General features: G+C 48.4%; 1 protein-coding gene across 1 annotated transcript; it reads left to right on the top strand.

Annotated features, from left to right (window-relative positions):
- The first annotated feature begins 5,921 nt into the window (after positions 1-5,921).
- On the top strand, positions 5,922-27,681 carry Fam89a (family with sequence similarity 89 member A). Its single transcript, XM_008845795.3, has 2 exons — positions 5,922-6,261; positions 26,880-27,681. Exons 1-2 carry the CDS (start codon positions 5,989-5,991, stop codon positions 27,138-27,140), a joined length of 534 nt encoding a protein of 177 aa, XP_008844017.1. The 5' UTR covers positions 5,922-5,988; the 3' UTR covers positions 27,141-27,681.
- Positions 27,682-27,687: the final 6 nt, after the last annotated feature.

Raw genomic sequence — 27,687 nt, 5'->3', positions numbered from 1 at the left:
AAACTTTCCATAAGAAGATTTAGAAAGGTGGAAACCTATGCACCGGTCACATGGCTATGTGCTTTGTCACATGGCTTGTTTCACACAGGATTGACAGCAGAGCCCAGTCCAGCTAATCCTTGGAGTTGCACAGAGCACAGTTCCTACCTCTTTACCACATGGAAGTCGGATGTCTGTTTCTGAATAAATTCTGTCTAGTCTTTCATTTCTATTCACAGTTCAATTCCCTCTGTGTGTGAATTCCCAGTGGATGGGTACCAGGAACATCCAGTCTCTCTCTAGGTGGACTTTTGTCCCTATGACTAGTTCGTCATTGAAATGGTGAGTGAAACCCAGTGGGGAAACGCCAAGCTTTTGTTTCCTGTAAAGCTGTTGGGTTTGCAAAGCATCCAAAGGAAGTGCCTGGGGGGCACATTGAGTGAGGGGTTTTTCAAATGCTGGCCATGTGTGAACAGGTCGACTTTGGTTTTTTATGAGACACTTAGGGACCACTAGTCATTCACTCAGGGGGAAGGTAAGGAGCTAGACTCTGAAGATAATGCTCACATTTCTGAACGCAGCCTGCCATCAGGTACATTGAGTTCTGTAAGTGTCTATTCCTCCCCACTCAGAGCTCTGGCTGTACATGGACTCAACATGAGTCTCCCCACAAACCCCCAGTCCCCAGTCCCCTACATATTAGGGACTGAAACCAAACAGGTGAGATTAAAACACATCTTTTTTGAATATATCCCAAATACTTTTTGAATGTGTGATAAATATCTAAAGGTATTAGTGAGATAGACATCTTACCCTTTTCATTTTCGTTTCCAAACCCAATGTGTATTTGGTATAGCACATTTCAGCTGTGACCAACCACATCACAGGGCTCAGCTGACTCTCATGGTGAGTGACTCACTTCAGATGGCTCAGTTTTCCGCACCATTAGTCCTTCGTGTCCACAGTTGAGTGATAGTTAATGTACACCAAGAATGGGAGTCAACAGAATGTTGTCACAATGGAGTGGAGGCTCTAGCACATGCTTCTGTCCTTGACCCTGCCATGTTTATCATTTCCATTGATGGCATCGAGGCTGGGAACACCTGCTCTCGAGGGGGGGGGGGGGCTGTGCACTTAAACAGCACAGGTCCTTGAGTCAGAAATATTAATGTGAAGTGTCAGCTCTGCCACCAACTGCCTATGTGAACACGGGCAAGCTAATTTTCCTCTCTCAACTTGGGTTTCATTATACACAAATGGGAATCACTGTACTAACTTCAAGGAGCACTATGAAGAGTGAATGAGAGGCCACCTGCAAAATGCACAACACAGTGCACAGCAAGCCTGAAAATAGTATTGCCTAGTAATAGCTTACCAACGCTCTACATAGTGGTGTTATTAATCTGGATGATGAGTTAATTCTGGAGAAGATAGGTGTTACAGTAGCTTAAGAATCAAGGTTCAGAGGTGGGCATGGTAACTTACACCTGCCCTCTCAGCACTTGGGAGGCTGAAGCAAGGGTTTCATCATGAATTCAAGGCCAGCCTGGCTACACTGTGAGTTCTAGGTGGTCTTGGGCTGCAATGTAAGATACTGTCTCAAAAACAAACAAACAAACAAACAAACAAACAAACAAACAAACCCCGAGATTCAAGTAGCTTTGCCCAGTTAGGATTCAGTGAGTCAAATGAAAAATGATGAAAATCAATATGAATAGATAGAAATATTATATTTAAGTTAAAAAGAATACAACCACATAAAAATAAGTTTTCAGGGCTGGGAAGATGAGATGGTTCAGTGGTTAAAGCATTTGCCTTGGAAGCCTGAGAACTGGAGTTCAGATCCCCACATCCCACCTAAACGAACATGGAGGCTCACCTGTAATTCCAGTCTCAAAAGGCTATTCATTTGATTAAAAACAATTTAAAACAACATTTTAACCCCTTCTTTTGTGGTGTAGTTCAAAGGTCAATAGTATATCACAGTATAAAGGGAAGGTTTCCCAGCCTCCCTTCCCCTTCTCTGTAAGTAAAGGGAGCTGCTCACCCTCATATACCCTTACAGAAATGTACGATGCCAAAGATATGTGTATTTGTCCTTTACAGGTTTTAACACTATAATTCCTTTGTACAACTTCCCTGGAAATGGTTGTTAAACTACAGTTGGATTAAAGCTCACTTTATTCAGAAATGTGATGTATTGACGCCAAACTTAATGTGGTTTTAAGCTTTGAAAGGCACAGGCTCACAGTAAGGAAGGAAGAAGCAGTCTGGGGCTGCTTGGAACTTGTCAAATACAGCTGGAGTCTTTCTGGTAGACACCTGAGCAAGTGACCTCAAACGGTTGGTGTCTAGAGGAGAGTAAGGAGGCAAAGAAATTCCTTAACAGACAGCTCTAGGGCTCGAGGTTGAGTGACTTGGAGAAGGGGTATCTTGGAGGTGTGCTCTGGCCATTCTACAGCCTCTGGAGCACTGTGTGATGGAAGGGCTCTGGTACTTGGGCAGCGTAGATTGGCTAGTGAGAGGTGACTAAGTCCAGCGGGTGGAGCCTCATGAATGGAATTAGTGTCCTCACGAAAAAGGCTCCAGGGAGCCAGCCTCCACCCTGTAAGGACACACAGAAGGCTCTGTATGAGGCACAGGCCCTTTCCAGACCCCAAATCTGTAGATGTTTTCATCTCAGAATTTCCAGCCTCAAAACTGGGAGCAATAAACTGGGTTGTTAATAACTAAACCTGAGGTATCTTGCTAAGTAGCTCCAGAAGATTGAGAGTGCATTTAAGATGGAAGCAAAGACCACATATTCCACACATCCTCAGAAGTTGTTTCAATGCCTCTTTCCCTTGATAAACAGAAACTTTAAAAACAGGCACTGGGGGCTGGGGCAATGGCGCAGTTGGTGAAGTGCTTGCCACATAAACATGAGAACTTAAGTTCAGATCACTCATGTAAAAAGTCAGGCTTGGAGGGACTTGTAAACCCAGTGCTGGGGAGGCAGATACAGGAGGAATCTTGGGGTTTGCTGGCTAGACCAGTCTAGCAGAATTTGTGAGCTCCAGGTTCAGTGATAGACTTTGTCTTAAAATAATGAGGTGGAAGATAAAAGTGCTTGATGCCAAGTCTCTCTCTCTTTCTCTCTCTCTCTCTCACACACACACACACACGCACGCACATACACACATATTTACACACACACACACATACACACACACAAAATAAATAAAAGTAGAGTATGATTGAGGAAGACACCTGACATTGACCATTAGCTTCTGTACAAAGGTGCCTTTGAACCTTGTCCTAGTCTGGTTTCTGTTGCTGTGATAAAACACTGACCAAAACCAACTGGGGAAGAAAGGTTTATTTGGCTTATAGGTCACAGTCCATTATCTAGGGAAGCCAAGGCAAGAACTTAAAGCAGGAACCTGGAGGCAGGAACTGAAGCAGAGACCATAGAGGAACGCTGCTTACTGACTTGACCCCCTGGCTTGCTCAACTACCTTTCTTATACAGTTAAGGCCCTCCTTCCCAGGGATTGCATTGTCCACAATGGACTGGGCTCTCCTACATTAATTAGTAATTAAGAAAATGCCCCACAGACATGGCCACCAGCCAAGCTGATGAAGAAAATTCCTCAGTTGAGGTTCCAGCTTCCCAAGCAACTCTTCTTCGTGTCAAATTGACAAAAACTAACCAGCACAGACCTGTACCTGCACACACACACACACACACACACAGACACACACACAAGCAGGCACTGGCTTGAGGGTGTAGCTCCATGGTAAAGACCTTGCTCAGCAGGTGTAAGCAGTATTGGATCCCTGGGATGGATGGATGGATAAATAAATAAATAAATAAATAAATAAATAAATAAATAAACAAATAAACAAAGCAAGCACACACTAACATTCTTCATAGGTGTCAAAATATTCGGTCTGCTGTTGCATAATTGTGTCTGGTTTATCCATATAGTTCTTATCTGTGAAATGCTGTAGAGATTTCTATCTACCTTGGGGTGTTATTTGCTGATGGAGATTTTGGGTAGGTACTTCCTTGAGTACCTACCAGCATACAGGGCCTACCTTTGAAACTGTGAAGCTGGCATTAACCTTGTTCTGACTCTAGGGGGCTCAGGCTATTTTCTAGCTGCCCCGACCCTTTTTCCTTCAGCATCCATCATCCTAGGAAGGATGTACTCTAAGGTGACTTCAGTGCCAGGATGCTTTCAAATTGCTTCCCATTGCACCATCACCTTACTTGTCTGCTAAGTCCTGCTGGAAAGGCAATAAGGTGGCAGACAGAAAAGAATCCAGGCCAGGGTGTGAATGGCTAAATGCTTTCCATTCCTCCCCTTCCTGCCTCCCACACAAGCTCTCTCAGCACTGGGTAGATGAAGAAATGCCTGGCATTTGGAAAGGTGGCTGCATAATTACGGAAGGAGACACTTGGACTAGGAAATTCTGGCCAGGAGGGGGTGGGTAGCCTTCTAGGTGCCTCCGGATCTCACAGCCTGGCCTTCAGCTCCCTATTGTCTTATGGGGTCTCAACATTAATTTTCCAGATTGCTTTTGGGGTTGACTCCAGGCACGGTGGAAGAAAGCCCCCAAAGCTAGAGCGGGCTGTTACAGTGGGTGACTGAAGTGCTCAGAACACTTTATAATTATGCTCTTACTGAATTCATTTAGATCATTAAGTGCCTTTATGCTTAGCTCACTAATCACGATATTAAAACTCTCACTCTAGGCTGTTTGGGCTTCCCTGCTGTTGACCAGAGAGCTCTGATTTCCTAACCTTGAAAAGGAGCGGGCTATCTCTCCACATGGTTTGATTCTTCCTGGAAGGGCAGAGCCTGTCTCTTCTCTCCTTTCTTTAAGGAGTGGTTGTGTTTATTTCTGCCTAAGTTGGCAGAGAGTTCCCGAGATTCAAGCCTTTCCCTAACTCCCTGTCGTTTTGTTTGTAACTTTTTCCATTTATTTTGAGAGAGTGAGAGAGAGCACGAGGGCGAGCACATGACGGGTCCTGGAAGTCAGAGGACAACTTGTAGGAGTCTCCTTCCACCATGTGGGTCCCTGTCGCCATTTCCGACTTTTAATTTATAATTATTCTTGTGTCCCCGGCAGGGCTGAAAGATGTTTGTTCATCTCTTTTCTATCTTTCTGAGACAGGGTCTTCCTGTAGCCTCAGCTGCTCTGGAACACACTATGTAAACCAGGCTGGCCTCGAACTCACAAAGCTCCGCCTGCCTCTGCCTTCAAAGTGCTGGGATTAAAGTTACGCACCACTTCACAAAGTGAAGCCAGTGTCCTTCTTGGCTGCTGGAGTTCAGGAGGCCCTGACACCGCCCAAGAAATCACTAAGCCCGCGTGAGCATGTGCTTTGTGCGGACCTGGCTGTTGTCATGCCTCCCGGTGGCCTCCTTTCCCGAGGCCTCGCCGGCGATCTGATCCCTACCGTGGGGTACGTGCTGGGGCTGGGCGCCATGGGTGGAGTCCAGCAATTTCAGGGACTGGTGGGCGTGGCCAGACTGGACCCAGCCTAGAGCATGGATCTGGGAGGGAGCAGGAGCTTCCTTGAAGGGGAGAGAGGGGTGCAGTGGCTGGGGACGCCGAAGACGGGGCGGGCCTGGAGTGGTGGGACTTGGGCTGGAACTGGGGCTGGAGTAGGGGGTAGACCCGCTGGGGATGGGGCTGGGCCTGGAGGTGGGAGGTGGAGAGGCGGAGACACTGGAGGTGCGGCTCAGAGCGGTGGGACGGGTTGTAGGTTGGGTTCCCCTGGCTCCGCTCCACTTTACCTAGGGCCCTGGGCGGGGGCCGCTGAAGGGTGGGAACATAGCCAGAGGCGAGCGACCTCAGCGGCGGGGCGCGGCCTCGGGGGCAGAAGAGGATCCGGGAGGGGGCGGACCTCGGGGAGGGCGGGGCCGCGGGCGGGACTCCGGCGGGCGGGAAGTGGGCGGGGTCCCGCGGGGCTGCGAACCTCGGCCGGGAGTTGTGCTTGTGGCCCGGCCGTGGCGCGATGAGCGGGGCCGGGTCGGCGGGCACGGCCCGGGGGCTGCGCGTGGACGGGCTTCCGCCGCTGCCCAAGAGTCTGAGCGGCCTGCTGCACTCGGCGGCGGGCGGCGGCGCGACGGGCGGCTGGCGGCACCTGGAGCGGCTGTACGCGCAGAAGTCGCGCATCCAGGACGAGCTGAGCCGCGGGGGCGTGGGTGGCGGCGGGGCGTGGGCAGCGAGGCTGCGCGCGAAGCCCCCCAACCTGGACGCCGCGCTGGCGCTGCTGCGCAAGGAAATGGTAAGGACCGGGCGGTGTGAGCCCCGTCGGGGGACACTGGTCGACCAGCCCTCGGTAGCCCGCTCGCCCTTCTCGGCCTCCCCGCAGCCAGACGCCCGCTTGGAGGGCAGCCGGGGTTCGCCGTGGTCGGGTCTGGGCGCGGCGCGGTCCCCTGCCGCGTCCCGAGAGGACAGGTTTCCTGCGCGCCTGCAGGTTGGCGTGGACAGATGGACGGCTGGCCCCTCCCGGGCCGCGCGGCCGGAATCCGATTACCGGCGCGGAAGCGGTGCTCAGGCCTGGTGAAGTCGGTGCGTCTGGTCTCAAACAATAGGGTTTAGTTTTTCTCAGCCCTGGGAAGTGCATTAGATGTTCCTGCACCGCGTCTTGAGGTTCAGGGTGACGCCAGGGCGGGAATTTGGGCCGCTGGGAGCCCAGTTCCAACTGGCTCCCCATGGCAGTTTAGGAGGGAGGAAGAGCCCTCCCTCCTGTAATCCTCTGCCCCTTTTCCTTCCCCCAGTCCAAGATCCACTGGGCCTGGTAAATATTAAGGAACTTTATTGTCCCCTAAGATAAATTTGCCAAAGTTTCAGAATTCTTTAATCGTCTAGTGCATTTGATACATTGTTTAGAAAATTCAATTTATACCTCCTTTAAGGAGCGGATCTGCAAACTGAGACTTAATGAATCTAGAAACCAGGCTTAACACTTAACACTTAATAGGTCAGAGACTGTCCACTCTGCAACTGGCATGGAAGTGATACCTAATTCTTTGTGAAAAGATTTCCTAAGCTTTTTACATCTCAGGTTCCAAGCCCCCTGTTTTTATTTATTAATAACTGTTAACCTGAGTGTGGCACAGCTGGTGAATTGCAATTTAATTAGATAAATTCACACCTAGCGTGTTTACAGCCTGCACTTGAACATGGCCCGAACCCCTGGGTGGAATAAGAAGACTCACCCAGGGGTGTGTGAGAATTTTTTCTTCCACTTAGGCGTGAAGCTCTGCTTTGTAAACATCCCAAGAGAGGGATTTGGGCCACTGGGAGCCCAGTTCTCAGGTTTAGGAGCCAACTTGCATTCCCTAAGGTATTTCTCAGGTCCTTCCTGCTGTGACTAAAGTGCAGAACCTTGTAATTATGCCTTGGGCGGAGCTCTGAATCTCAGCTATGGGAAAGGTGGAAAATGAGCAGCTGCCAGTCTGCCTGATAAGTGTTAAAGGTGGGGTATGGCTACTGGCCCTGACAGGTTCCTTTCAAGAAATGTCACAAGGTCTTTCTTTCAGTCTGTCTTCTAGCTCTTTAAGAGATTTACTGACCCAGGGACGAGGGTCCCTAACAATAGCTCGTGTTCTGCTTAATTAGAATGGAGCTTTCACTCTAGAGGGTCTGCCCAGATCCATTTAATTTGAAGGCCTAAGGTCAAATCTGTTCTGGGCAGAATGTGATACAAGCCTGAGGGGAAAAGTCATATGTATGTAAGCACAGAAAAAGGGGGTGTCCCTTGCAAGGGCTTCTTTTCTACACGTTTGTGGGGAGCCCTGGAGGTGGGGGGGGGCCTTCAGGTGACAGGATTTCAACAAGGGAAGAGGACACTGAGACCAAAGCAATCTGTGGAGCTGTGGGCCTCCAGATTGACAGGAATTTGAACAAGAAGGGTTTGGGAGTGACCAGGTGGCTCTGGGAAGCTTTGAGTACCACTGGCATGTTGCTGGCACAGTGCCAGCAGGAGGAGGGCTCAATCCTGGTCAGATTTTGAGGGGTGTAATGAGTGCAGGAGGCTGCTGGGAAGTATCCTAGGTGTGCCTGGGAGTTCGAATGCAATGCGAGTACAAGCCCAAAAGTCAAAGGATTGCTAAAGAGTCCTGAAAGCTATTTTAAAAAAAATGAATTAGGGGCTGGAGAGAAGACTCAGCAGTTAAGAACACTGTTCTTGCAGAAGACCCGGGTTCAAATCCCAGCACCCACATGGCAGCTAACAACTGTCCATAACTCTTCTGTCCTCCACAGGCATTGCGCTACACAGGTGCACTTACTTACATGCAGGCATAACATTCATACACATAAAATAAAAATAAAATACTTTTAAAAAAGGAATTAAAGATAACTCAAGGTTGCTTATTATTCACATAAAAAGTTATTCATATTCCTAGGACTGGGGATATAGCTCAGTGGCAGAATGTTCATCTGGCATGCATGAGGCCTGTATTACCTTATTGCTGTGATCAAACGTGACAAAACCAAGGAGGAAGGAAGGAAGGGTTTATTTTGGCACACAGTTCCAGGATACAGGCCATCATGGCGGGAAACCATGGCAGCAGGAGCGTGAGGCAGCTGCTCACTTGCATCCACAGGCAGGAAGCAGAGGTGAATGCTGGTGCTCAGCTCGCTTTCTCCTTTTTGTTCAGTCTGGGACCCCAGGCCATGACATAATACCACCCACAGTTAGGATGGGTCTTCCCACCTCAATTAACACAATCTAGAAACTCCCTCACAGACATGCCCAGAGGTTTGTCTCCTAGGTGATTCTAGATTGCCATGTTGACAATATTAATCATCACAAGGCCCTAAGTTCAGGTTCAATTCCCAACAAACTTCTGCCATAATATCACAGTCTAGCACAGAGAGATAATCACTGATCGTTTTTTGGGATATGCAGATGTTTTGGGTATAAGCAAAATGTAAGTGCTTTCCCCTGGCATGGTAATGCATGCCTGTGATCCCAGCACTTGGGAAGCTGAAGCAGGAGGATTACAAGTTTGAGGGCAACCTTGGCTACATAAGGGGACCCTATCTCAAGAACAAGCAAAAAGTAAATGTTTTCTATACATTATCTAAATCCTTGTGTTTTAATTTTGTCTCTGTTGCTGAGATAAAGATACCTTGACAGAAAGCAACTTAGGGCAGAAAGGGTTTATTTGGCTTATAGTTCTAGGTTACAACCTGTCATTGCAGGGAAGTTAAGGTGTCAAGAACTTGAAGCAGCTAGTTACATCCATAGTTATGAACAGAGAGAGAATAAATGCATGCATGCTTAGTGCTCAGCTGTCTCTCCACTTACACAGGCAAGGATCCCCTGCCTAGGAAATGGTGCTGCCCACAGGCCAACCTGATCAACAAAATCCCTGACTGAGACTCTGCCCAGGTGATTCTAGGTTGTGTCAAGCTGACAGAACCATCACACCTTGTATATTTTTCATGGGATAAGTACTCCAAGTCTTTTTTTTTTTTTTTTTTTGTCTTTTTGAAGCAGGGTCTCCCTGTAGCCCAGCTGTCCTGGAACTCACGATGTAGACCAGGCTGGCCTTGAACTCACAGTGATCTACCTGCTTCTGCCTCCCAAGTGCCGGGACTATAGGTGTGCACCACCACGCCGGGCCCAAGTCTGTATTTTTAAAATTAAGATTATTATTTTTTATTTACTTTTTAGCATATGAGTGTTTTGCCTGCATACAGGTAAGTGCACCTGTGTTGTGCAGTGCCCTCAGAGGCCAGAAGAGGGCATTGGATCTTCTGAAACTAGAGTTATGGATGGTTGTTAGCTGCCATGTAGGTGCTGGGAACTGAACCCAGGTCCTCTGCAACAGCAACCAGTGCTCTTAGCCACTGAGCCACCTCTCCAGTCCCTATTTTTATTGCATTTAATTATGTGTCTGTGTGTGTTTGTCTACGTGAGTGTTGTCCTTGGAGGTGGTGGATCATAGTTTAACTCCCATGAAGTCCCAGCCCTGTTGGGCTCCATAGCGCTGTGTGATCATTGCACTGAACAATCTGTACACACCGGCATTTGGAGGGTGCATGGTGCAAACATGTCTCCTGTCACTGTTATGTCGTAGGGTCTTCAGTGACTGCAGAGTGTGCATACTGTAGCAATTCTGTGTCATTTGGAAAATTGATAATGATTCACTGGGAAAGGGTTTCCTTGCAACATTGTGGGTGTTGGGAGGGGTGTTTGTTTAAGGGAAAAGATGGTATGTGCTAGACATGTCAGATGCAGAGCTGGAGGCTGGAAGAGAGTTGGCTGGAGCTGAGGGTGTGACACTAATGATACAAGTGGGGGGCGCTGCTGTCCACAGCTGAGAAGGCAGAGTTTCAGGCCCATGCTTAGTAACACCTCACTCTGCTTAGGGCTGTGGCTTCAAGTCCAGTACTTCCCGTTCTAGTCATACCCCTCCCCCATTTCTGAAATTCTGCCACAGTAGTCCCTGTCCTTCCCAAAAGAGTCCATTTGGAAAGATCCCCAGGTCAACTAGTGCTTTTTTTCTGAAAAAGCAATCACTGAACATACCTCTATTTGGAGTTTTTATTTGTTGGATGGATTTTGTTTTGTTTTCTGATTTTTTTATTTTATGTGTATGAGTGTTGTGCCTGCATGTATGTAAGTGCACCCCTGTTGTGCAATGCCCATGGAGGACAGAAGAGGACATTAGATTCCCTGGAACTGGAGTTACAGATGGTTGTTAGCCACCATGTGGATGCTGGGATTCATAACCAGGTCCTCTGCAAGAGCAGCCAGGGCTCTTAACTGCTGAGTCATCTCTCCAGCCCCTTGTTTTGTTTTGAGTAGCCCTGCCCTGCCTAGAACTCTCTTTTAATGGTGTTTATATTATTAATATTGTCATTTTTGATATATATATATGTTCTTGTCTACTTTCAATTTCTGTGACAAAATACTCTGACCAGTGCCAACTTGGGGAGGAATGGGTTTATTTGGCTTACATCTCCTGGGTCACAGTTCATCAGGGAGCCCGAGGCAGGAGCTGGAGCACAGGCCATGGAGGAAGGCTGCTTACTGACTTGCTGCCCCGGCCCCTGCTCAACCTGCTTTCTTATACAACATAGGCCCACTTGCCCAGGAGTGGCACCACCTACAGTGGGCTGGGCCCTCCCACATCACTCAATAATCAAGAAGATGGCCCACAGACATGGCCACAGGCCAGTCCAATGAAGGAAATTCCCCAATTGAGGTTCCCTCTACCCAGGTGTGTCAAGTTGACAACTAAAGCTGTCCAGTACAGCATATAATATGTTACCATTTTGGCATGTGTATCATGTAGTCCAGGTTTACTTTGAGCTCACTATGACTCTGGATCTTGTCTCTGTCTCTCCAACCCTAGGATTATAGGCATGCACCACCATGCACAGCTTGTTTGTTTGCCCCCTCCCTTCCCCTCCTTTTTTTTTTTTTTTTTTTTGCTCTTTTTGAGACAGGATCTCCCTGCAGACCCAGCTAGCCTGGAACTCACATGTAGACCAGGCTGGCTTTGGAGATCTGCTTGCCTCTGCCTTCTGAGTGCTGGGATTAAAGTCGTGCACCACCACACTCAGCTGCTTGCTTTTTTTTTTAGACAGTCTCCCTACACAGGCCAGGCTGGGGCTAGAGAAATAGCTCAGCAGTTAAGAACTTGCTGCTCTTGCAGAGGACCTGGGTCAGTTCTTGGCACCCACATGGCAGCTCACACTCGTTTGTAACTGCAGTTCCAGGTGATTGGGTGTCCTCTTTTGGCCTCTGACAGGGGCACCACACATGCATGCAGCACACATAAATACATGCAGGCAAAAAACTCAAATATATATAAAATAAAAATACATATATATATATATTTTTTATCTTTTTGAGACAGGGTCTCCCTGTAGCCCCAGCTGTCCTGGAACTCACTATGTAGACCAGGCTGGCCTTGAACTCACAGAGATCCGCCTGCCTCTTTTAAAAAATGTTGTAGGGCTAGGGAGTTAGCTGAGTGGAGAAAGTGGTATACAAGCTTGGGGACCCAGTTTCGATCCTCAGCACACACAGAAAAGACAAGCATGGCAGTGGGCACATAATCACAGTGCTGGGGGGCCAGAGACAAAAGGAGTTCTGAAGCTCACTGGCCAGCTAGTCTAGCAGAAACAGTGAGGTCCAGGTTCAGTGAAAAACCCCTGCCTCAAAAGGTAAGATAGAGGGCCTGGAGAGATGGTTCAGTGGTTAAGAACACTGGCTGCTCTTCCAGAGGACCTGGGTTTGATTCCCAGCACCTACAACTCTCCATAAGTCCAGTTCCAGGGGATCCACCCTCTTCTGGCCTCCACAGGCTTTGCATGACCCAGGTGCACTTACACACATGAGGGCAAGACACTCATACACATAAAATAAAAATAAATTTTTAAAAATTAAAGAAAAAAGGTGGAGAAGCAATTGAGGAAGACACTGATATCGACTCTGGAGCTCGAGTGTGCACACAGTTTGCTGTCTTCAGAATAGTGGTAGGATCCCACTCTGCATGTTCACTGAGTGAGCATTTGTAAAGCTCGGTGAAGGACTGAGGACAAACAGGAAATAAAATAGATGGGGGTGGATATGGGTGGATGTCCTAGTTTGTTTCTTCATTGCTGTGACAAAATACTCTGACCAATACCAACTTGGGGAGGAAAGGGTTTATTTGCCTTACATCTCCCAGGTCACAATTCATCAGGGAGCCCAAGGTAGGAACTCAGGGCAGGAGCCTGGAGCACAGACCATGGAGGAACGCTGCTTACTGGCTTGCTCCCCTGGCCCCTGCTCAGCCCACTTTCTTACGCAACACAGGCCCACCTGCCCAGGGGTGACACCACCCACAGTGGGCTGGGCCCTCCCACATCACTCAAGAAGATGCCCCACAGACATAGCCACAGGCCAGTCCAATGAAGGAAATTCCCCAATTGAGGCTCCCTCTACCCAAGTGTGTCAAGTTGACACTAAAGCTATCCAGCACAGTGGATTTGGGTGTTTTTACATGGTTGTGAAATGTCATTCTGGACTGCTAGACTTCGTCCTATTTACCTACCTGTGGAGGCTCACATAGGCTTTCCTGGTTTACTGACCTAACAAGTGTCTCACCTATTGCACTCGCTTCTCTTTCTTACCCATTTGTTTTAAAAAATACCCATTTGTCGTATGTAAATGTCAGAGTGCCCCAGGTGTTGGCACACAGTGCATTTTTTCATTTGCAGCAGCAGCCGGGGCATGGCTGCATCTCAAGGATAGTGCCCTTCCCCCACTCTGTGCATTGCTGTGGCTCGCTAAGGCCAGGTGGGCAACAGTGTGTGGGACAGCTCAGGAAGGAGACCATGGTCCATTGCACTTTACCCCCGCAGCAGCAACAGCTGGGAACCTTGACATTTCGCTCTTGGAATGCCAGCGGAAACTCCCTGGGGACTCCAGGGTCCCTTGAAAAGGCCTTTTTTTTTCCATGGTCCTGTGACGGAAACCACACATGCAGATTGTAGATTGAGCAGGAAGCCAGCCTGGGGCCAGCCAGTCAGATATGTGCCCCTTGCCAGTGCCAGCAGCCAGCAGTGCCTCCCGCCCACTCGTTTCCAAAGTGGTCTCTCATTGCTTTATTCTTTCTTGTCCCTGTCCCTGAAGACACATAACACTAAGACCCTTGTTCTCCCGGGACTCTGGAGACAAAACTCCCAGACCTGTTTACAGGGCAACAGAAACTCACTAAAGCCTGATCATTTTAAAAAACGAATTTATTTGTTTTATTTTATTTTTTATTTATTTATTTAGAGTGTGTGTACACATGCATAACATATTGTGCATATAGAGTTCAAGAGGATAACTTGTGGGAGTCGGTTCTCTCCTTCCACCATGTGGGTCCTGGGGATCAAACTCAGGTTATCAGGCTTGGCAGCAAGCACCCTTTTACTGAACAGGCTTGCTCGCCCAGGCCTGCTCATTTTTATGTCCTCTGCTCACTTCTCTGATTGGCTCCAAGAGCCATGGGCAGCCTTGTCCTGTAGGTCTGCACATTCTGAGTCTTGGATGGAGGCTGGGATGTGGTATCCTTGACCAGAGGAGAGGCCTGAGACAAGAGTAGGCCTTTGCCTGATGACCAGAGCTTCCTAATCCAAGGTGATATATGGAAAGCCACACCTATCCCAGCCAGGAGCTGGTGGGCATGAGGAGAAGGAAGAACATATGGAGAAGAGAAAGCCAAGGAGGAGGCTGTGAGTGTGTTCCTAGGGAGTTCACTGTTTGTTAGTGTGTCCCTAGGCAGTTCACTGTTTGTTAGTGTGTTTGTTAGTGTGTCCCTAGGCAGTTCACTGTTAGTGTGTTTGTTAGTGTGTCCCTAGGCAGTTCAGTGTTTGTTAGTGTGTTCCCAGGCAGTTCACTGTTTCTTAGTGTGGTTGTTAGTGTGTCCCTAGGCAGTTCACTGTTTGTTAGTGTGGTTGTTAGTGTGTCCCTAGGCAGTTCACTGTTTGTTAGTGTGGTTGTTAGTGTGTCCCTAGGCAGTTCACTGTTTGTTAGTGTGGTTGTTAGTGTGTCCCTAGGCAGTTCACTGTTTGTTAGTGTGGTTGTTAGTGTGTCCCTAGGCAGTTCACTGTTTGTTAGTGTGGTTGTTAGTGTGTCCCTAGGCAGTTCACTGTTTGTTAGTGTGGTTGTTAGTGTGTCCCTAGGCAGTTCACTGTTTGTTAGTGTGGTTGTTAGTGTGTCCCTAGGCAGTTCACTGTTTGTTAGTGTGGTTGTTAGTGTGTCCCTAGGCAGTTCACTGTTTGTTAGTGTGTTTGTTAGTGTGTCCCTAGGCAGTTCACTGTTTGTTAGTGTGGTTGTTAGTGTGTCCCTAGGCAGTTCACTGTTTGTTAGTGTGGTTGTTAGTGTGTCCCTAGGCAGTTCACTGTTTGTTAGTGTGGTTGTTAGTGTGTCCCTAGGCAGTTCACTGTTTGTTAGTGTGGTTGTTAGTGTGTCCCTAGGCAGTTCACTGTTTGTTAGTGTGGTTGTTAGTGTGTCCCTAGGCAGTTCACTGTTTGTTAGTGTGGTTGTTAGTGTGTCCCTAGGCAGTTCACTGTTTGTTAGTGTGGTTGTTAGTGTGTCCCTAGGCAGTTCACTGTTTGTTAGTGTGGTTGTTAGTGTGTCCCTAGGCAGTTCACTGTTTGTTAGTGTGGTTGTTAGTGTGTCCCTAGGCAGTTCACTGTTTGTTAGTGTGTCCCCAGGCAGTTCACTGTTTCTTAGTGTGTTTGTTAGTGTGTCCCTAGGCAGTTCACTGTTTGTTAGTGTGTCCCCAGGCAGTTCACTGTTTCTTAGTGTGTTTGTTAGTGTGTCCCTAGGCAGTTCACTGTTTGTTAGTGTGTCCCCAGGCAGTTCACTGTTTCTTAGTGTGTTTGTTAGTGTGTCCCTAGGCAGTTCACTGTTTGTTAGTGTGTCCCCAGGCAGTTCACTGTTTCTTAGTGTGTTTGTTAGTGTGTCCCTAGGCAGTTCACTGTTTGTTAGTGTGTCCCCAGGCAGTTCACTGTTTCTTAGTGTGTTTGTTAGTGTGTCCCTAGGCAGTTCACTGTTTGTTAGTGTGTTTGTTAGTGTGTCCCTAGGCAGTTCACTGTTTGTTAGTGTGTCCCCAGGCAGTTCACTGTTAGTGTGTCCCTAGGCAGTTCACTGTTAGTGTGTCCCTAGGCAGTTCACTGTTTGTTAGTGTGTTTTTTAGTGTGTCCCTAGGCAGTTCACTGTTTGTTAGTGTGTTTTTTAGTGTGTCCCTAGGCAGTTCACTGTTTGTTAGTGTGTTTTTTAGTGTGTCCCTAGGCAGTTCACTGTTTGTTAGTGTGTTTTTTAGTGTGTCCCTAGGCAGTTCACTGTTTGTTAGTGTGTTTTTTAGTGTGTCCCTAGGCAGTTCACTGTTTGTTAGTGTGTTTTTTAGTGTGTCCCTAGGCAGTTCACTGTTTGTTAGTGTGTTTTTTAGTGTGTCCCTAGGCAGTTCACTGTTTGTTAGTGTGTTTTTTAGTGTGTCCCTAGGCAGTTCACTGCCTAGGCAGTTCACTGTTAGTGTGTCCCTAGGCAGTTCACTGTTAGTGTGTTCCTAGGCAGTTCACTGTTAGTGTGTTCCTAGGCAGTTCACTGTTAGTGGTGTGTTCCTAGGCAGTTCACTGGACTGGTTCAGGTGGGTGAATAAGGTTTCTCAGATTTATTTGTATAACATACAAGCAGAAGTTCTTTGGACCCCTCCACAGTACTTATAACTAGAAATAAAATATTCAGGTTTAACACCATTAAGCCAGGCTGGTGGCTCACACCTGTAATCCCAGCACTTGTGAGGTTGAGGCAGGAGGATCACTTGAGTTTGAAGCCAGCCTGAGGTACATAGTGAGGCCAACAGCAGACACACATATTATCAAGTTGTACCTGAAGACAAGGACAGCTTGCCAGAGGCATGGCAGGGGTAGCCTTTGGAGCTCTGGCGTCCCCTATGAAGCTGGCAGGAGGCACATACAGTTTGTTTTGGAGGGCAGTTTTCACACCACTTGTGAAATTGAATCTATGCCTGCCCTTTGGCCTTGTAATTTCATTTCCTTAAAAACCTCTAAAATGGTGTTTTATCAAATCGCAGGAGAAAATCATGGTACAATTTTGTTAATGTGTGTGTGGGTGGACAGGTATGTGTGTAAGCATACATGTGGAGGTCAGAGGACAACTCCAGATGTTGTTTCTCAGGTACTATCGACCTTTAATTTTTTTATAAAAAAAATTTTTATGTGTATGAGTGTATTGCATGTATGTGAGTGCACCCGTGTCATGCAATGCCGTGAAGGTCAGAAGAGGGCTTCAAAGTTATTTTTAATTATGTGTAAATGTGTTATTTGTGTACATGAGTGCAAGTGCCCAAGGAGGCCAGAAGAAGGCATCAGATCTTAGAGAGCTGGAGTTACACTTGTGAGCTGCCTGATAATGGGTACTGGGAACCAACTCAGTTTATCTACAAGAGCAGTATCTAAGTCATCTATCCAGTGCCCCCCTCCCTTTTGCAACAGGGTCTCTCACTGGTGTGGATCTCACCAAGGGGGCTAGGCTGGCCAGTTTGCCAGCCCCAGGAATTCTCCTATCTCTGCCTGCCCCCCATTGCTAGGGCTATAAACTCCTATACCAGACCCTGCTTTTGTTTTTGTTTGTTTGGTTTTTTTTTTTTTTTTTTTTCTTTTTTTGAGACAGGGTCTTCCTGTAGCCCCAGCTGGCCTGGAACTCACTAGGTAGATCAGGCTGGCCTCAAATTCACAGGGATCACCTGCTTCTGCCTCCCAAGTGCTGGGATTAAAGGCATGTGCTACCACAACCTGGCTGTCACGCCCTACTTCTTTTACCTGGTTCTGGGATTGAACTCAGGTCTCATGTTTGCAAAGCAAGCACTCCTATGGAGTCATTTCCCCAGCTCCATACAGTGTTCTCAGACCTCCGTCATGAGAGGGGCATAGGATATTGGCATGTCACTATCAGGTCTCTGTGCTCTTCAGGCTCTTATAGCATTGTGTATCCTGGACTATACCAGGACTCAGAGAGGCCAAACTCTTAGAGCTTGATTAGTGGGTCTTCTGGCTGTTTTCAGCTTGCTTCAGATCTGAGGCCTAGGGTTGGGATGGGATTGGAAGTATGCCTTGTGCATCTTCCCCCTTGTGATGATTTAAATGAGAATGTCCCCCATAGGCTCCAAGTATTTGGACATTTTGTCCCCAATTGGTGGCACTGTTTTGGGAGGTTTTAGAAGCTGTGGCCTTGCTGGAGGAAGTGTGTCACTGGGGGTGGGCTTTGAGAGTTCTTAAGCCTTGCCAGATTTCAGTCATTTCCTGTGCCTGCTTGAAGATGTGCACTTCTGCTTTCTGCTCCTGCTCCAGCCACCTCCTGCCACTGTGCTACCTCTCGGGCCATGATAGACTTTAATTCCTCAGGAACTGTAAGCTCAGATGAACTCTTCTTTCTATAAATTGCTTTGGCCAGTGGTTTTTTTTTTTATCACAGCAACAGAAAAGTAATACAGAAGTTGGTACCAGGTTCATGGAGTATTGCTGTGACAGACCTGACCATGTGAGTTTTTGGAGGAATGTGGAAGACTTTGGAAGTTTGGACTAGAAAAGCAGTTGATTGCTGTAAGTAGAGCTTAATTAATGGACCATTCTAAGGTTGAACTAAATGCATTTTTCATTTTATATGGTCATGAACCTATGGGGGCCAGAGAGTGGAATGTGGTGGTTTGAATGAGAATGCCCCCCCCCCATAGACTCCAAGTATTTGGACATTTTGTCCCCAGTTGGTGGCTTTGTTTTGGGAGGTCTTAGAAGGTGTAGCCATGCTGGAGGAAGCACATCACTGGGGGATGGGCTTAGAGAGTTCTTAAGCCATGCCAGATCTCCAGTCCTGCTCTGCTTCCTGTGCCTGCTTGAAGATGTGAGGGCTTAGCTTTCTGTTCCTGCTTCTACCCCTGCCACCTCTTGCCACCATATCTCCCTGCCATGATGGACTCAGATCCCTCTGGAGCCATAAGCTCAAATAAACTTTTCCTTTTATAAGTTCCCTTGGTCATGGTATTTTACCATAGCAACAAAGTAACTAATACGCCCTTTTTCTGCCTTCTCCCAAAACTTGCTGTTTTCAGAAATGCATCTTACAGTCACAAAAAGGAATAGCAATAGTTGTACATAGATGTATACTGCAGGATTTTTGTTTTTTAGATCGAGTCTTAATATGTTCCCTAGGTTGGTCAGAATGTCAGGATTATCCTACTGTCGCCTCCTAAATAGCTAGAATTACAGGTGTATGCTACTGTGTTCAACTGCAGGTATTTTGATTATTTAGTTGTCACTTTGATACAGATCTCATGTGTCCCAGGCTGGTCTTGAACTTACTATGTAGACAAAGATAACCTATGAGGCCATCACCCACATGACAGCTCACAACTGTCTGTAACTCTAGTTCCAGGGGATCCAGCCTCTTTGTCCTCTGAGGGCATCAGGCAGGCAAAGCACTCATAGACATAAAATAAAAACAAGTAAATCTTAATCAAAAGAAGAAAGTCAACTATTGATGGAATGACTACCTTGGTTTCCAGTGATATGTGTAAAGCTAGGCTTCATTCACTTCAAACAGGATAACTTACCACAAAGGAGTAACTGTGGCAGCAGATAAGCTTAAAAGGTGATGTGTGAACATGCTATGGGTTAGTATTTTTAATGAGCTAGCATTTCTAAGTTTCTCATTTTAATTTTAGTGGTAGCTATAACTCACGTGAACAAGAGCATTTTGGACTATTGCTAATTTTATAAAGTACAAAGATGTCCCAAAACAAGTATGTTTGAAACTCCTGGTTTACAGCAGAGTCATAGAAGGCTGGTTCCTGTAATCATGAATCATTTCACTATTTTAAAGACTTATTTTTAATTATGTGTATGCATGTGTGTTTGTATGTAGGTATGTACACATGAATGCAGGTGCCCAAGGAGTCCAGAAGAGAGCATTGAATATCCTGGAGCTAGAGTTAACAGATAGTTGTGAACTGCCTCACATGGGTGCTGGGAATTGAACTCAGGTCTTCTATAAGGGCGTCCTTGTTTGACTTTTAAAATGCAATTAGAATATTAAAAAAGTAAACAATGATTTCTTCCTTCCTCTCTCCCTCCCTTCCTTTTTTTTTTTTTTTTTTTTTTTTTTTTTTTTTTGGTCTTTTTGAGATAGGGTCTCCTTGTAGCCCCAGCTGCCTTCCTTTCTTTTTTTAAGTCAGGGTCTCACTATGTAGCCCTGGCTGGCCTGGAACTTGCTATGTAGACCAGGCTAGTCTCAAACTTGTAGAGATCTGCTTACCTCTGCCTCACAAGTGCTAAGATTAAAGATATGCACCACCACACCTGGACCTGTTTCATTTTTCTTTTGTTTTGTTTTGAGGCAAACATGTAGCCCAGGATATCCTCAATTGAACTTGAAGTAACCATCCTGCCTCATCCTCTATAAAGTACTGGGGGTTACAGGCATGTGTCACAACACCTGGCTGAAGACCCTGTGTGTGTGTGTGTGTGTGTGTGTGTGTGTGTGTGTGTGTACATGTTCCTAACGGATGCATATGCATGTGTGTGCAAATGTTGTGCAGGCCACGGTGGATCTTGGGTACTTGTCTTCTTAATTACTCTCCAGTTTACTTTTTGAGACAGGGCCTTTTACTGAATTCATGGATTCAGTTACGTTGACTGGTCAATGCGCTCCAGGGATCTGCCTATCACTCATGGCCCTCCTAGCTCTGGGATCGCAGGTGTGTGCCACCACACCCAGCTTTTACATGATGGTAGGGATCCAAACACAGGTTTGTGCACCCCTCCTCCCAGCTCCAAAAGATTTGACTTTTTTTTTTTTTTTTTTTGGTGTTTTTGAGACAGGGTCTCCCTTGTAGCCCCAGCTGTCCTGGAACTCACTATGTAGACCAGGCTGGCCTTGAACTCACAGAGATCTACCTGCCTCTGCTGGGATTAAAGGCGTGCGCCACTACGCCTGACTTCAAAGACTTTTCTTAAAGAAAGTGGTTAGTTGCTTTTCTGAACCTGGAACTGAGCAAGGGAACTGGGCTTCGTTTGTACTTTGATGGTGTAGGTTAGAGAGAAACTGGGTCCTAATGAGGCTGAAGTTATAGAATGAGTCCTGTGTTGCTGCACATGTTCTCTGCTCACACTGCCTTACCTAGAAGAGGAATTGGTGGATACATGCAGAGGGGTGAACCTTTGGTTTGGCTCAGTCTGGGGACTTGGCTGTTTATTCAAAGTTACTGTCTGTATTGGAATCACCTAGGTTCTAATGTCTAGTCTTATGCTTGGTGAGGCTAAAATATCAACTGTGGGGGAAGCTGGCCAAATGACGCAGGTGTGTTTCCACCCAGGGGAGGAGACTGTCATGCTTAGTGAGCATCTGGAGTCCAAGGGTGTGTGGCGTCCCTGCATTCCTGGGGAGCACAGGTGACTGGGTTGAGGTGGCTGGTCTGAGCCATCTCTACAACACCAACTCTGGTTGTGTTCTCTCTGCATTTTCCTGTCAACAGATGCTTTGATCTGATTACAGATCTCTTCTTCCCTGACAAACTAGATGCCTTGATTCAAATTAGGGAGTTTCCTAATTTCATACAGGAGATTTGTGATGCTCATTCCTTACATTTATAAAAGATTACTGAGTAGGGCTTGGTAGTTCAGGCCTGTCATCCCAGCCACTCAGGAGGCTGAGGCAGGAGGATCACAAGTTCAAGACCAGCCTGGGCAACTTAGTGAGACCCTGTCCCAACATTAAAAAGTGAAAAGGTGACTAGGGATATAATAAGAGCACTTGCCTAGCATGTACAGAGCCTGAGGTTCAACTCAGTGCTGCAAAAACAGCAGCAAACCCCGTGAAGGATCTCTCACTGGTGGTTCATACATACCAATGGTAGAAAGCCTAGAAAATTCAGGTAAGACAGAAGTAAACATGGCTGGGGATTGTTGAAGCAGCTCAAGCAGCCCCAGGTCTGGTCCCACCCCCTGTGGCTCCCTGCCCTGCCACTATTCCACTGGTCTCTGGACTTGGTTTCTGCCCCTCAGTTGCCTCATCTTTCATAGGGTCAGAATCATCTTCAGAATGAAGAGGGAGAAGATGCACTCCTATGCTGCTGGAATCATTTCTGTGTGCAGTGATTTTCTTGAAATTAATTAGCAAGCCAGTCCAAAGTTAGGGGACAGTTTAAGGTCTCAGATGTTGCCAACTGGTTCTCCAGAAAAGTTCTGTAGTTTGTAGCCTTGCTCAATGTGTGCACTTGTTAGGTATTTTCTCTTTTATTATTCCAAAGATTTTTGTTATTTTGGTTGTTTTTTTTTGTTTTTTTTTGTGGTAGTGATGGTTTTTTGAGACCGGATCTCACTATAGTCCCATCTAACCTGGAACTTGCTGTGTAGACCAGGCTAGCTTCAATCTTACAGAGATTTACCTGCCTCCCCCCAGCCCCCTGAGTTCTCCAAGCTGGTGTGGCCCCACATGTGGACAGATCTCTGTGTTCACTCAGTCACCGAGAATGTGTCCTTCAGAGCTGGCAGTTGTGCTAGAGGAACATGCCTTCTGAGCAAGAGAGGACACCCATGTGCACAGCTGCATGTAAAGTGGGGAGACATAAATGTAGCAGTTAGGAGAGATGGGTAGGGAAAAAGGCCTACTGAGCCAGCCAGTTTGCCAAGTGCAGGAGCTGCTGTAGTCCAGGAGGCCATAAGAGATGCAGGTGGGTAGTCTGCATGATGGGGTGAGTAGATTGGGCACTCTGGGCAATGTGGAGTGGTGGGGGCCAGTCTGGGTGAAGTGGCTCATCACCTGAATTTTTTTTAATCACCTGAATTTTTTAATTATTTTTATTTTTAATTATGTATGTATGTATGTATGTGTCTGTGGGTATGTGCATTTGCACCTGAGTGCAGGTACCCACAGAGGCCAGATGGGTGCATCCAATACTGAGAGTGCAGGTAACTGGAATGTGGGCTGCCACACGTGGGTGCTGGGAACTGAACTCAAATCCTCTGGAAGAGCAGTGCATGTTCTTAAGTGCTGAGCTGTTTCTCCAGCCGTTAGCCTGAATCTTGCCTTGGTCCTTGGGTGTAGTTGTAGGCATAATTTAGCCCCAGGAACAGCAGATCAGCTGCTGGAGGTCTACCCCAGGGTTTCCAGCTCCCCTTGAGTATTAAGTAAATGGTTTGACAGCCATGCTGAGGGCCACCTGTCATGGCCAGGAAGTTAATGACTCCTACTTGTCCTCCTGGGAAATTCTGCCCAGTAAGAGGAAGTTAGTCTGGTGTCTAGAACAGGCAGTTTGAGGAGATGGGGTAGGTGTGGGCATCTACCCCCATGTTTAGGTGAAACGTGCCTTGGTGCTAGGCACGTGTTTGGTTGTGTAATAGGTATGTCAGGACCACACTGTATTGCTAGGCGGGTCATTTGTTTCTAGGCCAGTGTCACACCCAGTGACAAGGCAGCTCTGTGAATCATCCCTCATCCCCATTGTGATGGTACAGGGAGGTCCCTTCTGATCCTCTGTTTCCTACCCTGCGCTGGCCACATCCTTGGGTGGCTAGGAAGACTTCACATGGGAAAACCTGGCACCATGAGTCTTGGGTGACTTTGGGGTCATGGGGTTAGGGCCTTTGCCATCCAACAGGGTTTGAGAGTCAGGGAGCCCATGCTTCTGTCTCACCCTGGGCTGACCCTAGAAGGTGCATATCACTGTAGAGTCTTAGGGTCCCACCCTGCTGGTGTCACAGTGGCTAGGTAGTACACATGCTGTATGACCTCTTCTATTATAGTTTAAGCAAAGCCACGTGTAATTCTGGGAGGGAGGGACTTTATTAAAGTTAATATTCCTTGTCTCAAATACTGGGACAGGTGTATTTGAGTTTACTCAGTCAGAACATCATGGTGTGGAGGTTGTGTTCAGATCTACAGTGGACTTTCAGGAATAGGAGCCAGTGCAGAGGGAGTTCTTGGCTGCTCGTGGGACTAGAATATCGAATGAAAGAAACCCTGCAGGACCTGGAGAGTGCAGCTTGGAGGAGTTGGTTCTGCTCTTTGATGCTATCTATCACTGTGTGTCTCAGGCTGGTCTCAAACTCATGGTCCTTCTGCCTCAGCCCTCCAAGTGATAGGATGATAGGCATTCTCTACCATGCCTGGCTTGACCAGTTGGATTGTTTACGATGTGTGTGTATGTGTGTGGGGGGGTGCCTTCAGGTATTTAAAGTGTGACTAGGAAAGTTACATTAGGTCTGTTTTCATGTGGATGGCCACACTTAGCTCTGGTATGGAGGGCTCTGCAGGAAAGACATGTGGAAGGTTGTGACTTTGTGTAACAAGACAGTATCTGATTGAAATGGCATGGCATTGGTGGGCCTCCTTCCTGGACCTCAAGGTAGAACTTCCCAGGTCTGGTTCTGCTGGAGTCTCTCTTTACTCGGGGAAGTTTCGGTGGTTGGATTTTATTCATGCTGCTGTGCAGGTGGCTGCCGTGCAGGTGGCTGATTGCTATGTAGGTGACCGCGGTGCAGGTGACTGACTGCCATGTAGGTGACCACCATGCAGGTGACTGATTGCCATGCAGATGGCCCCTGTGCCTGGTGACTGACTGCCGTGCATGCGACTGCTGTGCAGGTGACTGACTGCCATGTGGGTGACTGCCATGCAGGTGACTGACTGCCGTGTGGGTGACTGCCATGCAGGTGACTGACTGCCGTGTGGGTGACTGCCATGCAGGTGGCTGACTACCGTGTGGGTGACTGCCATGCAGGTGACTGACTGCCGTGCATGCGACTGCTGTGCGTGGGCCTGACTGCCAGTTGGGTGACGCCCATGCAGGTGACTGACTGCCGTGTGGGTGACTGCCATGCAGGTGACTGACTGCCGTGTGGGTGACTGCCATGCAGGTGGCTGACTACCGTGTGGGTGACTGCCATGCAGGTGGCTGACTGCCGTGCGGGTGACTGCCATGCAGGTGACTGACTGCCGTGCAGGTGGCTGACTGCCGTGTGGGTGACTGCCATGCAGGTGACTGACTGCCGTGCATGCGACTGCCGTGCAGGTGACTGACTGCCGTGCGGGTGACTGCCATGCAGGTGGCTGACAGCCGTGCGGGTGACTGCCATGCAGGTGGCTGACAGCCGTGCGGGTGACTGCCATGCAGGTGGCTGACAGCCGTGCGGGTGACTGCCATGCAGGTGGCTGACTGCCGTGCGGGTGACTGCCATGCAGGTGGCTGACAGCCGTGCGGGTGACTGCCATGCAGGTGGCTGACTGCCGTGTGGGTGGCTGCCATGCAGGTGACTGACTGCCGTGCATGCAACTGCTGTGCAGGTGACTGACTGCCATGTGGGTGACTGCCGGGCAGGTGGGTGACTGCCGGGCAGGTGACTGACTGCCGTGTGGGTGACTGCCAGGCAGGTGACTGACTGCCGTGTGTGGGTGACTGCCATGCAGGTGGCTGACTGCCGTGCGGGTGACTGCCATGCAGGTGGCTGACTGCCGTGCGGTGACTGCCATGCAGGTGATTGACTGCCGTGTGGGTGACTGCCATGCGGGTGACTGACTGCCGTGCATGCGACTGCCGTGCGGGTGACTGACTGCCGTGTGGGTGACTGCCGTGCAGGTGGCTGACTGCCGTGTGGGTGACTGCCGTGCAGGTGGCTGACTGCCGTGTGGGTGACTGCCGTGCAGGTGGCTGACTGCCGGGCAGGTGACTGACTGCTGTGCAGTGGCTGCCGTGTAGGCAGCAGGTGGCATGTTCTCAGGCACCTTGGCATTGATGTAGAGGGCAGAGCACACAGCAACCTGACCCTGAACTTGCTCCTTTCCAAGGTGAGAGTCTGCACCCAGAGCAGTGGGAAGGAGATTGTGCTATCACCAGGACAACCAGGACCACAACGACTGCTCTTCCAGTGGCTCTCTGTTCAGCCTCACAGCTAAAGCTGGAATTCAGCTTTTGAGGAATTTTTCTGCTTGGCTGGTCTGAAATGCTGTGCTTAGAGAAGAGAAAATACACAGGGCCAGGAAAACAGAACAAAATAAAAAACCTTTGTTCTCAAGAACCAGAATGCTAGTTCTGTCTTGGAACTGGGCATTGGGGCCACCTGGTGCCAGAGGGCTGAGGGTGGGGCTCAGGGATAGAGCACTTACTTACCTAGCACAAATGAAGCCCTGGGATCCCTCCCCAGCACTCCAGAACCCTCTTTCCTCCTGACACACATGCACATCAGCACTACTTTGGAAGAACAGTGATGGAAGGGCTGGAGTGATGGCTCAGCATTGATAAGCATTTGGTGCTTTTCCAGAGGACCTAAGTTTAGTTCCCAGAACCCACATCTGGCAGTTCACAACCATCTGTAACTCCAGCTCCAAGGGCACCCGACACCCTCTTCTGGCCTCCCCTACCCAGGTGGCATTCACTCCCACAGACACACACGTATATACGTAAATATAAAGAACAGTGGAGTCTGGCCTAGATGGAGGGCCAGGGTTTCTCAGGTTGCCCTTGCTTCCCTGTTCAAGCTGCAGCCTTGGCCCTGTTGAACCCAGCTGCCTTCTGAGAACAGCCCAGGGCACCATTACTCCATGCACTTACCATTACATAGGGTCAACACAGCAGAGGATCCAGATTAAATCCCTCATTGCAAGGCCTGGTAGGAAGTGTGAACTTTAACAGTGCCATTGGGGATGGTCAAGGTGGGCCTGGTGACCATGCCTCGCCTCTGTCAAGTTCTCTTCCTGAAAAGGGCCACTTTCAGAACTCTTAGAAGCACTTGTTTTGTGATGTCTCTAGGAGGTGATGACAGGCGGCATCTTCAGTTTCTGCATAGTCCTTTGTCTTGGGGAGGGATTGCACTAATCCTGTCCAGGGAAGAGAGGATCTGACCTTTGTCGTGCCTGGATAAACCTGAGGCTAAGCTGGCAGATGGGGGGGATATGTCACACTGACCAGTGAGCTTCTGTCCCTGACCAGAGGCAATCTGCTGTCCTAAGAGTTGAGGATGACAGCATCATGGGGTCTTGCTGTGGTGGCAGGGAAAGCATGTGGGTCTTTGGTTGTGAGGAGAATCAACACCCCTCATTTTATCCACAGTGAAACCAGCAGAGGTGCCCAGTACATGCACTGCTGTTGCCTCACTGGGTGTGTCCAGGGTGCCAGGGCAAACTCAGGCTGGGCTCACTGCCCTGTAGGTGAGGACTCAAGTCAGGTCTGAGGTGTGACCTGACACAGTGCAAGTGTGATGCCTCTCTTTCTGAGCCTTACTGAGGGAAGGAATGTGCTGGCTGGGGTGGCTTGCTAGCTGAGTGTTCACCTGAAATTAAACTCCAGTGCTGACTTCTGGTTTTTACCTCCCCTCCCTTCCCTCAAGGTTGGCCTCCGACAGTTGGACATGTCCTTGCTGTGCCAACTGTACAGCCTCTATGAGTCCATTCAGGAGTACAAGGGAGCATGCCAGGCAGCCTCCAGCCCGGACTGCACTTATGCACTGGAGAATGGCTTCTTTGATGAGGAAGAGGATTTCCGAGAGCAGGGCTCTCTCCGAGAAGACCAAGGCCAAGGCCCTCCTCCAGACTCATCACTGCCCATCACCCACCTCTCTGGCAGCAACTGGATTCTGGAGTCCACCTAGGGCCTTGGGAGGAGTCCTTCAACACAGACACACTGGCAGGGCAGCATCTGTGTCTCCTCCATCATGCACAGTCTATAGGCATGTGGGGACAGGTGCCACTAGTTTAACTTGATATGGAGTTTGCTGACACTTGAGACGGCTTGCTGAGATGGCTGCGGGATCTGTTAGGTAACCTAGAGGTCCTTTAGGAACTCTGTGACACCCCACTAGGCGCATCTGCTGGAGACTGTGATGGGACATGGATGCCTTCATGGGCATCTTGGGTGAGGTGGCTCTCAGCTTCCTTCCAGGCAGCAGGTCCCTTTGGTTTAGGTTTCCTGTTCCTGGTGTGTGAAACATGAAAACCACCATTCCTCTGCTCCCGAATCCTCAAGGCATCCTGCATGTTTTTTTCTTGCCATTAATGAGCTTTTAGTCTATTTGCTCAGATCTATTTATTTGTAAGTTAATCACAATTTTTCAGGTCACTCCTGAGAGCTTTCTACTGGAGTATTTCTGCCACACCAGTCAAACGCTTTCCTGCAGTCCACCAAACCTACATCATGCA

The sequence above is a fragment of the Nannospalax galili genome, unplaced genomic scaffold (genome assembly GCF_000622305.1).
Source record: "Nannospalax galili isolate Female #2095 unplaced genomic scaffold, S.galili_v1.0 scaffold702, whole genome shotgun sequence".
Lineage (NCBI taxonomy): Eukaryota > Metazoa > Chordata > Mammalia > Rodentia > Spalacidae > Nannospalax > Nannospalax galili.
The sequence above is the reverse complement of the archived record's forward strand: the minus strand, read 5'-3'. Positions and strand labels throughout refer to the sequence as shown.

Excerpts from the sequence above, each read along its gene's own strand:
- Fam89a (XM_008845795.3), top strand. The coding sequence starts at position 5,989 with ATGAGCGGGGCCGGGTCGGCGGGCACGGCCCGGGGGCTGCGCGTGGAC. Across the intron at positions 6,262-26,879 it reads CGCTGCTGCGCAAGGAAATG|GTTGGCCTCCGACAGTTGGA; the intron begins GTAAGGACCGGG and ends CCTTCCCTCAAG.